The sequence below is a fragment of the Myzus persicae genome, unplaced genomic scaffold (genome assembly GCF_001856785.1).
Source record: "Myzus persicae strain clone G006 unplaced genomic scaffold, MPER_G0061.0, whole genome shotgun sequence".
Lineage (NCBI taxonomy): Eukaryota > Metazoa > Arthropoda > Insecta > Hemiptera > Aphididae > Myzus > Myzus persicae.
In genome coordinates this window covers 36,173-54,922 of record NW_019104109.1, presented here as the reverse complement: position 1 = coordinate 54,922, position 18,750 = coordinate 36,173, and the positions used below count along the sequence as shown (strand labels likewise).

Sequence of the window (18,750 nt, the reverse complement as noted above, 5' to 3'; positions counted from 1 at the left end):
GGAGTGGAGAGATTCCATTAATTTGTACATTATTTTATAGACGCTTTCAGACAGTGGTGTCCAGTTTTCATCTAGTTCGGGACCTCATATATCGCGACATTCATCGTGCAGTTTTCGTATTCAGTTACATTTATAATATTATTATACACTCGACGTTTGCATATTCAATACTGTAGGTATATTAGCTGCAGCTCACTAGGCGTTTTTCATAGACCCTTTCTTCCATTTATGGATCGTCGATATGGCGTCGTTCGGAAAAATTTAGACAAAAATCCATCCCTTTAATTTGTAAGCACATTATCTCTGCCAGTATAGTCTTTGCGAGCCTCTCTCTTCATCACTCTCTTTCCCAACTACTGGACGGGGCGAAAGCTACAAAGTACTTATATTGAAAGAGTTTCGCCGTAATTCTAGTTAGATCATTACGCGTTATTATTTATTCCAGCACGGGGTGGTTCGAAATTATTATCCCCTACACTATTCGGCAGCGCAGCTCGTTATATTTTATTGTGAGCCGATCCCGTACTTCGAACCTCGTACTGTTCAAACCTACGATATTCGATTTATTGCGTCTCTCGGATTTCCAGTAGACCGACCACCAAATCGTCTGGTGGATTAGGCGCCACTGAAGAATTGTTGGGGCGTATGCGTTAAAAAAAAATTGTATTCGACATATTTCAATACGCGATAAAAAAAAATATGTACACTGAGAAAATAAAACGCGACCAGAGAATGATTGATTTAGCATATGTTTCCCTGTGCTATGCATGGTGGAGAGAATCGTTTATTGATCAATATTTTTCTCGTGAAAGTCGTCAATTTTTTTATTGCTTGATCAGTTTGAGTGACTGAGTCTAGTAGGTGTAATTACATAATTTTATAATTCTCTGCAAAATGAAAAATAGTAAAAAATGGCACATAAATTCGATACTATAATCATTTTGTTTTAGTGATATTTTGGTTTATTAATAGTATTTCATACATACATACAGTGTTGGGTTAAACAAGTCATTACAAAATTACTCGTTACAAAATGAAAAAGTAATCAAATTGCTATTTAAGTTAACATTATTCTTACACGAGAAATAGTATTTTAATACTATTACCATGTGTGCATTTGTTAATATAGTGATTTTAGGTGACTTTATAATGCTATATGTTATATCTATGTATAATATTGTTTTTTTCTGAATTTGTGTAATCGTACATCGAAAGTACCTACAGTATTATTGTAATCATTAAAAAGCCGAAAAGAGACTATAGTCGAGATGGTTTCATACTAGGTATGTATAATAATACAATTATACATTTTCTACACTCTATAGTTTAATGACGGTTTTTATAATCTTGGAAATATTATATTTTATTTGGAATGTCATAAAATAATACGAATTTAAAGCTTAAAATCAATAAATATTACTTATGTTTTTAGTTATCATATAAAATGGTGTAATGAAGTTTCTGTATTATACTTAAATAGTTACCTATAACCTATGCTAGTAACTAATAGTTTGAAATTAGAAACTCTTTGTATAGTATAATAAGTTTAATCAAATCAAAATCTCACCAAATAAAGCGACTATACGCTAGTGACTTATTTTATGATATACTTGGTACTTACCAAACACTGTATGTATTAAATTTAATAAGTAGGTACTTAGAGTGCTGTAATTTGCAAATACTATGCACGAGGTAAATGATTCCTGGTTCACCATGAAATATCTTAGAAGATTTTTCAAATATTTATTTTGAGAATAAATACCATAGCCCATGGTACATTAAACGATAATCGTAGAGAAATTTAAAATAATACTATCTTTAACGTTTAAAAGAAAATACAGCTAGTTCAATGAAATCATCTGGTCCACAATAAAATATTCACCCTATACCTGTCTATAATATAATATTAAGCATGCGTAATATACGTAGCTATTTGTATAGAGTAATATTATAATATAATGATATATATGCGAGAGGTGATCCCACATGTTTTTCACGATGACCCAAGCACAAAAACCACAGGACTTACGTCGTCGTGATATTATTATATTATTATATTTTGTACGATATCCCACATTTCCAAGCACATATTATAATAATATGTATAGACCTTTGTTTTGCTGATATGTCTATTCTTTTCACCATTTTTCTCAGTACAGTCCAATGTACAACATAATATACTCGTAGTGCTCGCAAGTATGAGGCATATATTAGGTACTTAATACCATCACAACACCTAGAGTTTATATTTTTATACGATAAAATAATATCGTTGTCCGATTAGTAGACACAGATCTAGAGATGGAGAGGAAAAACTAACGGGACTTTCACCCTCATCCCTACATTTAGAATTTTTTTTTTGCTTCACGGTTATTAGATTATATTGTATGGTATATTATATATAATATATAGGTATACACGTCGAATGAATTTATTTTTTCTTTCACGTTTAGGATTAGCTCTCGCGCACACCCGGCCACTAGCAGATTAGTAATTTCTAAATTTCGGCAGCGTATACTGGTTAAATAATGACCACGAACAACCATAACTTCATCACCATAGCGATTGACCTCGTTAAAATATTACATTACTAATTTACCCTGGATTTTTAAACATTTCGCTTAATAAATCCGAGAAAGTTTCTATAAAAATATTTTACGAATTTATATCAAACTGAAGTCGACACTGTTTCAACATTGGTATGATCGCCAGTTTATTTCCAACCGCGTACATTGGCATTGAGTAATCAAATCATTTCAAACCGTATAAGCGTATTGGACGGAAACGGAACCGAAAACTCAATAATTAGTTATTATAGAGTGATTTCATCTAGGAGGTAAAGGATTAAGGAAAGCAGCTTAACTAAATGTTTGCCCACGTTCTATATACAAGGCAGATCTACTAGGTATCTAAAATAGATCTTCTCTATTTACACCTAACCTAACTTGGTTAACAGTGGTGAGAACTGGCGGTCAATCAGTTTTTGACTATAATTACATACCTCTGTATAAGCGGATGAAATAAGTGAATTAGATTATTAAAATATTTATTTATTAAACAACTAGTGTTTTTCATTGTATGACAACAATATTATATAGACCTAGACACCTACAATTTTTTAAGTACAAACGTAGATCAAATTTCTATGTAGACTTATTTCAGTAGACTTCGTATTTCTGTAGTTCACCGTAGATTTTTTTTGTCTTCCAACAGCTATAAACCCGTTTTACGGGCGGCTGATTATACTTAAAGTTAGTATGATGGATGAAGATCGTTCGATCAATAACCACACTTTATTATAGACTTCCGTACTTGTCATTTGTCAATAGTACTCCTATGATTTTCACACGAACGAGTGGTCATATAATTCTTTTGAAAATTGATAGTCCGAGAGAAAACATAACGTACATCCACCCGAGTTAATATTCGTGGTCGAGACACGTTCGCGCGCGAAAACGTCTTAGAGATCCCCGCTCGCTGGTCACGGGGACCAACATAATAATATGACGTACAGACACCACGTTGCAAAATGGCTTTTTATGCGAACAAAAAGTTTATGTCACGGCGCGCCTTTGTTTCGATAATCTCTAGCTATGATGCGAGTCGGTCATGTCTTTTTTGAACGGGGCGCGAAGAAAGATGTTGTCCAATTTCGGGCAAAAAAAAGCTTTTGACACACACAAAAGCCGGATTAAAATTCGCTCCATACCCGTAGAGCGCTTGTTTCAACCCAATCAGATCGTCGCACATAAACTTCCAACATATCGCGCGAGACCGTATACCGAGGTCGTAGTTCACCGCAGCACCCGCTGCGTCCCAAAAGGAGTTCTCCGCTATCGATTTTAACTTTTTCAGTGTGCAACAATAAAAATAAACTCACGCGAATACACATAGACAATCAAATACAATTTACGCTCAAACGCACTCTCGTCTGTCGTCGTCATCGTTGTCATCACGCAACTATGATGATGCTGCTGGGTCAGGTTCCCGAAAATACAATATACATACCTATATTTACGTACAGGATGATTTTTTTAGGACGAATCAGTAATATCTAGAGTAGTTAAAAATATTATTTTATACGATTTGAAAAAAAAACAACACATTTATACTTAAAATTTTTCTTTTTAATATGATTTTTAAAGACGTATTTTATTTTAATAAGACACGAATAGGTTTACTGAGAACAGTATAATATATACCTACGGTGCAAATTTCAAGCACGTCGCTTAGACTTGCCGTTAAAAAGTTTTTTGACGGACACATTTCTTGTTTTTTTATATTAGATAATATTAGGTGTTATAATATTAGTATGATTCATTCGGTAAATTAATAATTACGCCATGATTATTGTATATGTAATTGTGGAGGGATGTATCATGACAAATCGACGGAGAATCGTTTCGACAAGCCTCCACGCTCACGTTTTCCGTCGGACCGACCAGAGACAAAACTTTGTACCCTATTCGCCACACGGACGGCCGATCAATTCCAACGATTCCGGTCGGTGGAGCGGAACCAGCAGCCGTTTATTATTATCGCCACGTCCGGTCTTCCTATGTTGCACTTGTGAGGGCGATAACGCGTGTGCGATCATTATACTGTAATATATCATATTTGGTCGCGGTGCATGATCGGTGACGTGCCATTTGTCCGTTGTCGAGATTTGGATGGAAAAGGGAGGTGCCGCAAAAACGACCGTCGTCGAAGAGCATATTGTACCCGAAAAATGTTTTTTTTCTAATGTTTCTATGATGCCGTAATATTCTGAACTCGAAGTACAGTTGTCAATGTCATTTCGTTTCGTTTTCATTTCTATCGCACAATATCATACTTTTATAACGCATTCAATTATCCCTACACATTTTTAAGACCTACATGAAATCCTATCAGTTTTACCTGGAATATTGAAACCTTTATGGTTTTTATAACGCTCGCTAGAACATTTCGGATGCAGCTCGTTGGAGGGGCACAAGAGCACCTCAAAGTGCGCTTCAATGGACGTAATATCCTTGCAGCGCTCCCGAAAATTCAACCAACACTGCCTCAGATTTCACTTGTCCGGGATCTATACATTTAAATGCCTACCGCGGTAGTCCATGTGTTGTCTTTTATAAATTTTCTCAAAAATATTAAAATATTTTCATTCAAACTGTGTTATAGTAACAGTTTCCAACCAGGTGGATGGGGCTTGCCCATGTATACAATATTATAAATATATGTTTATGGTGGGTCGGTGCCGCGCGCGCCCGGAACGGCCCCGTCGCCATGGATACCGCGCGCGCCGCCTCCGACTATAGCGATCGAATGACGTCATCCATCCGGGGTTTTTGTGAATAACCTCATTGAAGAAAAACGGCCCACTTTTTTCTGCGCGCACAGGTTCTTCGTCAACAGCCGGAGCCGCGTATAATATATACATAAGTACATGTAATATATTTATGTCTGCTAAGAGGAGGTATGGAAAAAAATTCTGAATGTATGAATAAACGCCCCCACCGTCACCCAAACACACTACCCGCTGTAGTGATTTTTGAAACCGATTTTCGAAGTTATTATATTGCAATTTGATGTTAGATTTAACGACGTATTCACACCTATTATAATATTTGACGGTCGACGCTCATCTGCGTTTTGGCTATTATAAGTACAACCCCCTCGACTTCACTCTATATGTTTTCGAGTGTACAGTGATAACTGTTAATAATTATATTTTCTATAGGCACTTTATGATATCATTAAAAGTTGAATTCGACTGGATGTCTAAGCTAGTTGCGTAATAGGTTTCTGTGCGACGGTCTGAGAAAAAACAGTTGGTAAAAGAACAATATTTTCCTCAGAGTGATATTTTTTTAAATAAATTTAAAAAATATGATGATTATTGTTACGTATGGTGAAATTAATGTATTATATGCAATAATATAAAAAATAAGGTTAATATCGAGTAAACTTAATTGAATAAAAATCTATGAAATAAATTTCCAAATGTTTCCGTATAAGTACACTGGTAAAATATATTTAACATTAACCATGTTGGTATTTGAAAGTTGTATTATACTTTGGAATTAAATAATTACAAATTTTTAAAAATAGTGTGAAATTCCAATCATAGTTTTTGATAAATAAATGGTTAAATTGTAACCAAATGTTCTTGATTTCTGACTATTTTTTGTATATTAATTTATATTTGTATTTAGTTTTTTCTTATATAGAATAAACTGCGCCTGCAATTGAATATTTAACAATTGAAACGCAATTTAATCTCTGAATTGTTTCGACCAACATTCAAACATTTAGAAGCAGAGTTCATATAAAACAATTTACCTATTCATAAAATTAATTACATTGAAATAGGATGGGAGGGGAATGTCCTGGATTCGAAACACCTTAGTTTCAGAGAGAGAGAGAGAGAGAGAAAGTCACGCCTTGTCGTTAAGTATTATTTGGTCTCTGGAGATCCGGGCCGTACACCCTCTCACTTTAGTGCACCTCCCGAGTAGGTTTCGGTGCGGAAATTAACAAATTCGGACGAAAAAAAAAATACTTAACCGAGGATAAAACACGCGGCGTACACTGCGGCGGTGCAGGGTAAGTCGTCGATTTCGCGGCGCGGTGCGGTCAAAGTTGCCCGGACTCTCGTGGTGCAATCACCGTATGTCTATAATAATACACTACCGATATAGTTTCGGGGTTTTTCTTTTCTTTTTTTTTTATTATATTATTATTATTATTATTATTATTATTATTATTATTATTATTATTTTACTATTGTGGTGTTGCAAAAAAAAATGGGGGGAGGGCCGCCGACCATTTGTCTCTGAGCGTGTTGTTTTCCAGGAGTGGTGCTGTTCTCGAGCACCGTGTACTTCGCCGAGGCGGGTTCCGATCAGTCGTTTTTCAAGTCCATCCCGGACGCGTTCTGGTGGGCCGTGGTCACCATGACGACAGTCGGATACGGTGACATGAGGTAACTTATAATTGCGAGCAGCCAGGAATACAACACCCGCCGACCATATACCATCACGACCGATAGAAATGCATACCAATAATATGTATACACTACTACCACGACTGCCATGACAGACATTTACGACTTATGACGTACCTTCATGGACCTATGTACAAAAAATCGACACATGACTTATCAGAAACACACACTCTCTCTTACACATACACACAAGTACTCGACAATACTCAGAGAAAACTATAACTATGTGAACTATACTATTGTGTACGAGACAGGCTGATGGAGAGAAAAATATAGAGAGGAAGAGAGAGAGATAGAAGTAGACAGGGAAATGAAAAAAGACTAGTTTTTTCAGACGAAGGGGAGGGCGATGAGAAAGATATAAGTAATAAGATCGAGTAAAAGTTTCAAAACACTATATCTATCGAATATAGAGTAAACTTTATATATAATACTCACGAGTGTATATAATAATATATCATCGTGATTATGGGGTCCTATATAATATTATATGATAATATGTCATGTATTATGTACAATGTCTTATAAATATTTTTGAGTGAAAAATGTTTCGTTATTGCGACGGGGGACGTCCATAATATAATACCATCGTCGTCGTCCACGCCATCGATCGGGATCGCGAGTTATCCACTTATTGTTTATTTATTTTTTTTGTTTTGTTTTATATGCGGTTATTATTATTATTTTATCGTTTTCATCGTCGTTACTATTATTATTATTATTATTATTATTATTATTATTTATTATTATTATTATTTTTTTTTTTTTATAAGTCACAGTCCTAATGAATTTCAGGTGTGGTGCTATTCTCGAGCGCGGTGTACTTCGCCGAAGCCGGCTCAGAGAATTCCTTCTTCAAGTCCATCCCGGACGCATTCTGGTGGGCTGTTGTTACCATGACGACTGTGGGCTATGGTGACATGACGTATGATGTACTCAATTTCATTAAGACAAAATTAGACAGTTATTGAAATTTATTTTTTTCCATATTTTTAATTTTATTCACTAATAGTTATTTGCATTTTATTTTTTCTTTAACATTTTAGTGCGATTTATTACCAGAGAAAAAAAATAATAATAACAATAATAACACAGCAACAAAAATCGCATTAGACTTATTTTTATTACATTGTGTTTTTCGTAAACGTATTTTATTCGTTCGTTAATCTTTTACTTATTATTATTATTTATTATTTTTTTTTAACATCGTTAGCTTGTCATTAACATATTATTATTATTATTATTATTATTATTATTATTATTATTATTATTATTATCGTGTAAGCTGTCACTAATTTCGAACTGCCGTAGATCATTAGTTACGACTATAATAATATTATATATAATGTTCTTATAACCAGCAAACACACGTCATACTTTAGACTTAAATTCATCACATTTTTGCGTTTATTTATCATATTTTACAACATATTTTTTTTTACAATGATTACGATTAATTATGTACGATAATATACAGGGCGTCTAAAATATTCAAGAACTTTTTACACAATCGAAAACTTTCCAAGCACCCTGTGTATACAGTACATGAATACATAATAATATGTATTATTATATTATATGTTGTTTGATACATTATAGTTTATTAGAAAAACTTACTAAAATTTAGTTTCCTCGAGATAGTTATTATTATTATTATTTGTTTTGTTTGACGATTTCATCAAATACGGAATATTTTAGAACAATAAAATTCTATGTTCGTCTTAAACAATATTGTTATTACAAGTTATAGTCGTCTTGTCACTGTATGCTCCATTAGGGTTTGCCAAGATTCCCAAATCTGTATAATAAAGTCATCATCATCATCTGAGCGCACATCATATTTAGTGAAATATAATAAATACATTTTATAATATTATTCCACAATATAGTTTCGATTGCAGTTCTCCGATCGCAAGTAGAACATCTTAGATGAACCACATAATATCGATAGAGGATCTCAGTTTAGCTCGATCGGAGAACATAATGTTATTATTATTTAGATATTGTTATTAATAACTACTAAATTAAACAAAAATACATTATTATGTCTGTTTTTTTATATATCATTTTTTTATTTTTTTATTTCGTTTTTTTGCAGTTGTTTTTCGTTTTTTGTTCCTTTAAATTAATTACTTAATATTAAAATACACTTAAAAGTTTAGAGAATTTTATTTACCATGTTATATATCATTTTCATGCAATATTACGTTTTATTATTATTTTCTTCTGACGATTAGAGGTGTCACCTGTTATAGGCAGACTTATAGATTATATGTAACAGCAGCAGTTCACTAACACATAATATAGTTACCATATACACACATAGCCTTGACAAAACTATATGTATATATATATATATGTATATTACATGTGTATAAATCATTACTTGGCTGTATAAGTCAATTTTTTATAACTACATATACGAAGTTATACATAACATAGTTGCAGCAGCACGAAGTGCAGAGTCGTAGTTGCATATTGCAGTTTTGACAAAACTCATTACCCACATAATATAATATTACACTTACCAACTAACAATAATTAGTCTGTTGGCCTAACAATATCATTTTCCCGTAGCCGTTTGTGCATGAATTTTTTTTTACTTTTGAACTTCGTATTGTTGACGTACCGTAGAGTAGTCGTTAATATTATTATGTTTAGCGTTGTTGCATGTTTTTATAAATGTTATTATTATATAAGTAATATACCTATCAACTACTTATAATAGTATAACGATAAGTGTAAACTATGAGATCATCGTGTTTGCATTATATCTATATACTATAAGAATCTCGTATATATATGATACATATATATATAATATAAACCGTGTGTGATTGTAAGACGATTTTGTTTTTTAAATCGTTTTTTAAATATCACGAGAGGGATTCTATTCTAATGGTGTGTGCGTGTGCGTGTGTGTGTTTTTTTTTTTTTAAAACTATCATTGTTATTATGACAAGTCCTGGGACACGGGATGACACTTATACCCACATTTTCCTGATATCTGTTTATGTTTTTGGCTTTCATGTATCGGTTGTGTAAATGCTTCACATGTGGTGAATTCTTATAAGGCATATATTATTTCCATGGCGTGCTTATATTTATAATATAACACAGGTCGATTATATTATCATCGCAGACCACTCAATATTCCTCAATAAAACAATCAAAGTCCAGGAGCGTAATTTTGGAGGTGTAGGAGAGATTTTAGGTACAAAGTGTGCATCGCATAACTTTAACAAAAGTAAAATTAAATGAGTTATAAATCTAAATTTAAGTCGGTATTGAATATTATTTTTATTTTTAGTTGCTTGCAAATTGATCTACTGCCTAAATAAATAAACAAACATTTTGGCTCCAACCATTAAAAAACTGAAATTACGTGCTTGAACCTTACCTAATCCAGAGGCTAAGAGTTCGGTCGCCTAATCAAGGAACGTCCTGGAGTGTTCTGCGATCATAAAATCTCCCTGTATAATAATATCATGTTTGAAAAATAAATAATGAATCATATACGGTGCGTGTGCAACATTGTAATGACCGTTTGTTGTTTTGGTTTTCCGTTTTCGATTGTTCGTACGAATATAACTTACTGTACAAGCTTTGTGATTGCAAGAATATGATCGTGAATTCTAAAAGAAAACAAAGAATTTTATTGATTGGTGCCTAATGCCTATATTATGCAATTCATATTATATTATACCATTGATAATAAATACTTCTTAGCATTTATGATCGACGATTAAATAATATTTATCCGTTTACCACATGATCCAGAAATTGGCGAGACATCGAAACAGATATTATATAATAATATTATTAATTATTATTATGTTATATTATATTGATCACCCACCAAACTAGAAATTAAAAATTTAGTACTCCGACAGGAATCACTAATTTTCTTCTTCAGTCAGTTTTTGCGTGATTACAAAAAAATATCTTAAGTTGTACTACTGTTAACCGTCTGTTATAATATTCAAAAAATATCTTTTAATATCAACCTGTCATTTTTATTTAACAACCGAAAGCGGCTGTATACTTTTCCGAACATTTTATTTATTTGTTATTTATTATTTCGATGTTTTGAATAACAGACATTGAATAAACAGTTTTATTTTTATTAATGAAGCTGCAGATTGGGTAGGTTTTAACCCCTCGCAATTTCAATCCACTCATCCAAGCGTGGTCACCAGTTAAACAACAACGTTTTATTCACTTGTTTGTGCTTATACGTGTCCTGTTCAGTTAATTATACTGACACAAACATTACACCATATTAAACAATACAATATTTTATTTTATGCGTGTGTTTCGTTAAAAGCATGTTAAAACGTAGGTAATACCTATATACATTATAATATAATAGTATAGGTAACGATTTAGATGTTTTGGAAATTTGTTTTAGTGTTATACACCTGCGTTTTGTACGTTTTGGTTCGTTTTTCTGTTTGTTATTTTTTTCTAATATTTATACATATTATTAATAGAAACGATAAAATGTATTATACAAAAAAAAACAACCAAAAAAAAAAATACCACCGCCACGCAATCCTCCGCTATACATCATAATATTATTATTATATTGTTGTACTCTCGCCGGAACACGTCGACATGTGACATATTTGAATGTGTTTCAGACCAGTGGGCGTGTGGGGGAAAATTGTCGGTTCGCTGTGCGCGATTGCCGGCGTGCTCACAATCGCACTGCCCGTGCCCGTCATCGTGTCCAACTTCAACTATTTCTATCACAGAGAGACTGACCAAGAAGACATGCAATCGCAGAACTTCAACCACGTCACCAGCTGCCCTTATCTTCCCGGTACTTTAGGTGGGTATCCGAGACGAGAGCTGTCAATCGACGCGCCGTCGCTTCCGTACGAGTCACGGCGCGCTCGACGTTCGCGTACGATATAACATTATATAAGTGAACATATTATTATTAATATGCCCACTGCTTCTATATATATATCAAAAATATTATTACATATGGTCCTAGTGTTGTACCTATTATAGTAGTGCAGACGTACAGTGATGGTCTTCACCTGTAGTTCGTGGTCGGATTATTGCGCCGCGGAAGCAATGCGAAAGCAGATCCCGCGGCGTCGTCGGTTAAAACAGGAAAAAAAAAAAAGTTCGTGGTCGGATTAAAACAAAATAATAAAAACTTATCGTTTAGGAATAAACAAGAAAAAAACTAATTCGGCAAATTCAGAGATGGGTAGTTTAGGTGTATTTTGAATAAATTCATTGTTGAAAGAAAAAGAAAAAACGGTGGTAATCATGGTTGGTTAATCGCAATATAAATACTAACGACTAGTAATATAAAACGGTATAATATAGACATAACATTCTGAACATTGGTCAAAAAAAAAATTATTATCACCAAAATCAGTAGCTATAGTCAAAAAAGGTTGAAGACCACTGGTATGTATATAATATAAAAATTATATATGTATTACATTCACACACTGTATGTTTGCTTATTATTTATTACCTACCATCATTATTTTTATTATTATTATTATTATTATTATTATTATTATTGTTGTTGTTGTCGTCATTGATGTTGTTATTGTTATAGAAGACCGTTTAACTCACCTTGTGTACCCATATACTATACACATTTTCTCGAGTAATTTTTGTTATTTTTTATTTGTTTTTTATATATATATATATATATATTCTTGGGTACATAGAACTTTTTGAAGTACCATTATAATGATTGTAACTCTACATTTTTGCAATAAAAATCAATTATTTTTTTATCGTAGCGACTTTTTGTTTTTTAGGGGGGGTTAAACTTATATTTTTAAGTCATTTTATTTTGTTTAAAATACAAGTTAATTTGAATATCAAATCAGTATTTTAATATGACAATGACTAGCTATTTAAGGTTATAATTAAGTCTAGAGTAGGGTGACCAGAGCAATAAATCCTTGGGTTATTCTATTGATACCTATGAGGCCACGGGGAAAAAATTCAATTTTCTTCGTTCGAATTAAAAATCAACAAACAAAAATTTATTGTATCAACTTTCATTACTACGTTATAACTTACCTATAACTTTTAAAAATTGTAATTATTATTTCAGGAACATGATTTTGTACGAGTATACATATTATTGTATATATGTTTCATGCTATTCGATGCCCGAGTGACCACATCGTTTGCTATAGAAAATATATATAAAAAAACTTTTCTCATCACGAAACGGAAACGAAATAATAGTTTAACTGTTCGCAAAATCGGACAGAAACGGGTCACCCTATTCTGCAGCAGTGCATTATATACATATATATATTATATTATGTAGGGGTTTGCTGAAACTTTTGCACACCTCTCGTCTGAATTTCGAATCTTTTGAGAAATCAAAGACGATAAAAATCCAAAAAAAGAAATGTCTCTTACCCTTCTTCTATATAATTTATTATGATATCATAAATAATATGCAAGCAGTGTTATGTGCGCACCGCAGTAATGTTTTCGTGCTAATTTGTTGTCGTTGTTGTTTTTCCTCTTATGTATAACGTTTGCGTTTCGCGCCCGCCACAGGTCAACACATGGTGAAATATCCGTCGGGCGGTGACTCGACGTCGGACCTGATGGACTTGGAGTCGGCCGACAATTGTCTGCTGGACGCGGAGCTGGACGAACCGCCACTGACGTTGCCGCCGCCGCAGCAACCCAAAAAGTTCAACAGCTGCGCCACCGTGGTCAGGCTCAACAACAACAGCATCAAGAGGTTCAGTGTCGAAACTGACGTCTGACTAGCAGGTGCGGTATTAGCACGCGTGCAAAATAGTTGCCTATATAATATAATACGTCATATAAATTAAAATAATGGTTATAAATGCGTGTGGTCTATCGTTAGACGGCACAGCTTTTGTCTCCTGACGTTATGATTTACAACATGAACATTGCGTGATAAAAACAATAAAATAAATGTGTATCGAAAAACGGCCAGGGCAAATATTCATAGTATACTATGCATAAATACACAAACTTATAGAGAAACCAAAATATGCCGTGAGTCTATTTTAAAGTTTAAATAACTACGTAGATTCTAAACAGTAAATTGAATTCTTAAATATCGTGCCTATTGGCTATTTTCGACGATTACTCGTTATCTTGTGGTGGTCTTGGAATATTATGAGAGTTCGAATGGATGATCTGATTATCCAGGTTCGTTAAAAATTAAATCAAATGGTTTATATGCCCTAAAAAAAAATTGTATTATTTAAAATATATAATATATTGGATATTCAATATTAACGTGCCTATCTAGATAAATAACTATTGTGATATGCAGTTCGGTATATTGTATAGAGTCTGTGCTTTCCTTTTCTACTCAAACATTTTCTTCAGCGCAATTCCTTTTATTATCATAACTTATAAGTTATAACCATAACTCCGAAGTTATATCCGAGTTTCGTAAAAAAACTAAAAATCTGATATATAGGTACACACTATAATTTATTGTATTGTTGTTTTAGATTTGTGTAATCATCAAACCATATATTTTATCTTCAACAATTTTAAAGTATGATATCACATTATTTATATCGCTCTGAATCCCGATAGATTTTTGGAAAACCAAGCTAGGATCTATCGATCTTCACCGATACGCTAGAACCACAATAAATAAGCTAATAAGATATACCTATATTGAGTACTTATAAAGAACTCGCTAAATTTTTTAATTCCAAAATTTCGTAAAGCCCTTTAATTTGTGACATTTAATAATAATTTTAATCTATTGGTAGGTAATCTCCTACAGTTAAGCTATTTGAAGCCATTTCTCAATTCGTTCAAGCCCTTATTGTTAAAATATTACAGTAATCTACATTTTATTGCTGAAATATTCTATAGTACACTTATATGAACAGTTATCGTGAAACACGCCAATCGTGTAATTTCCGTATCGGTACCAGCCATATCTAAAAGTTGTATCTGACGACTTTGTAACTTTTGTTTTAGAAACCAATTAAAACTTTGCATCACCTGAAATATATAGGTATAATATTATATATTAATAAAATATATTTTCATTAGTTTTTACACGACAGTCAAAACAAAAACATAAATTGGGAGTAAGGCAGTAGAAACGTTCTGAAACGCTTTGGGCTCAAAAATAAAATACGTACTTTTTCGAATACAAGCACAGTCGTGATTGCGTGTAAAATGTATTATTTTCTGCTATATCGCTCGTAATTGTTCGTATTTTATAATTGATAAAACGCACGTATCGTGTTCAAAGTACTCAAAATTAAATATATAGTTAAATTATACAATAGGCATAACAACAGTGACTATAAATATGTAATTATTTAAACCAAGTTACACTTAAACATATACGTTTAGAGTGCTAAAGTAATTATGATGGAAACTTCAAAACTTGCATTTTTTTTTTTTTGATATTACATAATATCAATTAATTTAATATCATTACAAATTATATCAAATTATTGATGATTAAATAATATGTTATTTGATTTATTAAATTTAAAGGACAAAGCTAGTAAATTCTACAATGATTTCATGACGTTTGATCATTTTATCAATATATTTTGTTCTCTTCGATCATGCTTTAACGTGATATTATTCGACCATGTTTTTTTTTAACTATATATGTTGAAATTAAAAAAATAATGACTTCTGATTAACTACTATATATCAATAAGTGCCTATTCATTGTTTTGAATATATAAATCATAAATGATTTTATTTGGTTTTTGATACCTAATATTGTATAATTATGATGATTTAACTATTATACTGATATGTAAATGTGTTGTTTGTAATTCTAGTATTCAAATTGCAATCCGGCGGCCGTCCAGGTCTCCAAACGCCTATAAGGTGCTGTGCTGTGATAGCTAAGATGTTTCCTTCGTTAAGTTACCTCCGACAAGTTTATTTATAATATTTTTTTAAGCGAATATTAATAACGATAATAAAAATTGTACTCGAAATCTCACTCTTTTGATGGGATAATTTTCTAATAATATAATATTATGATACATAATACAGCAATTATTATTATCCACAGCCGTGAGGAAAAAAATACAATAAACGGATCGTCTCAAATTGTTTTATTTCAAATTGTACGGGTTTTAATACTATATATATTATATATATATACTATACCTATATACCGATAAGCCTTATTTGACTGGATTAAAAAAAAAACAATATTTCTATTTAATTTATTTAATTTTTTATCTTATAAGCCACCGCCGAAACACATACGAAAACTATTTGAAAACATAACGCGTTGGAGATGCGAAAGCTATTACATTTTTTTAAATACAATTTTTTCCTTTTTTATAATGTAAAATCTGTACCGATTATATAAATATTCTCGCAAAAGTCTTATTATGATATTTTTGATCGCCTGTAGTGTCTATTACCTATATAATAAATTATTAGTCGCGAGTCTTTCGGGTTAGAATAATAATAATGATAATAATAATAATAATAATAATAATAATAATAATAATAATTGTAATAATAATAATAACAATAACAATAATCACATTATACATAGTATTATTATTTATAAGCATTTTTTAGAGTCATGCACACTGTTTTGCAATAATACGAACAATGATGAATCCGTTTAAGAAGACATATTTTTTGGATAGTCAAAATTATTGTCATACGTCGGCAGATTTGTAAAGAACATGACAAGAAAATGATACCTATAATATTGTTAATATATTATTTTGTCGATCGATTCATGCCAGTACGACGAGCACGAAAGGTAGAGGACCAAAATCTATATAGGACTTTTTTACTGATAGATTTGTGTATAATAAATAATAAAATAATTATTAATATTAATATTATTATTATTATTATTATTATTATTATTATCGATTCTATGGTAGGAGGAGCCTAATCGTTATATTTTGTGAAATAACACAAATACATAATTTAGGTATTATAGAATTCGGATTGAGGGTTGACCGACGTTTTCGATGGACTCGCGTATTCCATAATCGATAACTTTTAAGTCGATAAATAATAATAATAATAATAAAGTAATATATTATTCTCTGTTCGTATAGCACGATACGTATCGGTAAGTGGTGTGCACGTTTACCACGTTTTAACCACGCAATCGCGCACAACATTTCACCCGTCAAAAACGTTCAGCAACAAAACGTCAAAATAATATTATTTAATAACTTCATATAAATGGGTATTTGATCGTCGTTATACAACAATAATACTAATATATTTTGTGAAAACGGCAAAACGCGCATCGATTTAGGCCGTTGAAACGCCATCGTAACAACCACCACTTTTTCAAATATATATTTTGTACCGTCGTCCGTCGTCGTTTTTATTTTTTATTTTATTAATTACCATAATAATTACAAAACATTTATATAATATTATCATTGATATAAATAATATAGTTCTATACATATTTAATCAATGACAATAGCATAATAGTACAACTTTACTTTAACAGTTGTACTTATAGCTGAGGATTTTTTTGATTTTACTTTGGTTTTAAAAAGCCTATAATTCTATGATCGCGCATCCGCTAACGGAATTTTTTAGGTACATTTCGTGTGGGAAAAAAATGGATTACAGGGTAATTTGATACAGTCTGTCGGAAATATTATTGATATTAAATACCTTACGTCATTTCATATCTTTTTTTCTTCGTATCGGTCAAAAGGATTCACAATCAGTCATTATCGTCATCATAATCATCATATCATCATCATTGTCATAATAATTATAACAATAATAATAAATATTTACAATATTAATAGCATGCAACACTATACTAATTAATCTAAACCACAATCCCATTTTTACGATACGGCCTAGATCGACACACTCGCATTCGCATTCACAAAATATATAATTTATTATTAGTTTTATAGGAAATACCTTCATAATTAGGTATTTAACGGGTTGGGATTATAATTTTGTATTATGGTAATTATTATTATGATTATAATGTATAATGTTATAATTTGTCACAACAACCGTCGTGCTGATCGCTCTTACTTTAGTTTTTCATCAACTACCCCTTTTGTTTTGTTATTGGTTTGAATAAGTTGACGTCAGACGTATAAAATCATAATTAATTAATTTAGAAACAAACTTTAACGTCTTATTTCACGACGATAGGATGGAAAGTTTCACTATATTAACCACAATTTAATTTTTGTGTTCCGAAAATGATATTTGATCCAACCTCTTCCACGTGTTTCAGCGTGATAATAATATAATTATCATGATGATATTGTCAGTGAGGATGTGTAGTGTTTGTCCCCGTTGGTCACTTGTTTTCCATCGGATATACGTCTTTTGAATTACGGTTTTGGAAAATTATTACCTGCTTTATTAAAGATAGGTACATGACTTTAAACATTTATAAAATTACTAATAATAATTATTATACGTAACCAATTTATGTCAATATTATAAATATTATAAATATCCAAAAAGCCTTTCATAATAATTACTTATTTTTTATTTCCTATTTATTACAGAACATCAATGTAATACATTTTTTAATATTTGAGTGAGTTCTATTAATAGTTTTATACTTAAAAACTCACAGGCAAAGATACTTTTAGGTGGTCAACGTTTTTTAAGCATACACAAATATTAAAGCCAAGATTATGTTAAACATAGTACCTACTTTAATTTACGCCTAATATACGTACGACTGGGTACTATTTATGCTGCTGTTAAATAATGGAGAGCATTGCATTAAACCTATCAACATT

At 31.7% G+C, this 18,750-nt stretch overlaps 1 protein-coding gene across 1 annotated transcript in view; it reads left to right on the top strand.

Moving 5' to 3' along the window:
• Nucleotides 1-16,082, top strand: part of LOC111038825 (potassium voltage-gated channel protein Shaker) — a gene marked incomplete at its 5' end in the record, with an annotated part of 44,828 nt that extends 28,746 nt beyond the window's left edge. The window contains 4 exons of the mRNA XM_022322065.1: nt 7,784-7,913; nt 11,632-11,822; nt 13,547-13,768; nt 15,802-16,082. Of these exons, the coding sequence (XP_022177757.1) occupies nt 7,784-7,913; nt 11,632-11,822; nt 13,547-13,761 (536 nt within the window). The remainder of the gene's footprint in view (nt 1-7,783; nt 7,914-11,631; nt 11,823-13,546; nt 13,769-15,801) is intronic.
• Between the last annotated feature and the right edge of the window lie 2,668 nt (nt 16,083-18,750).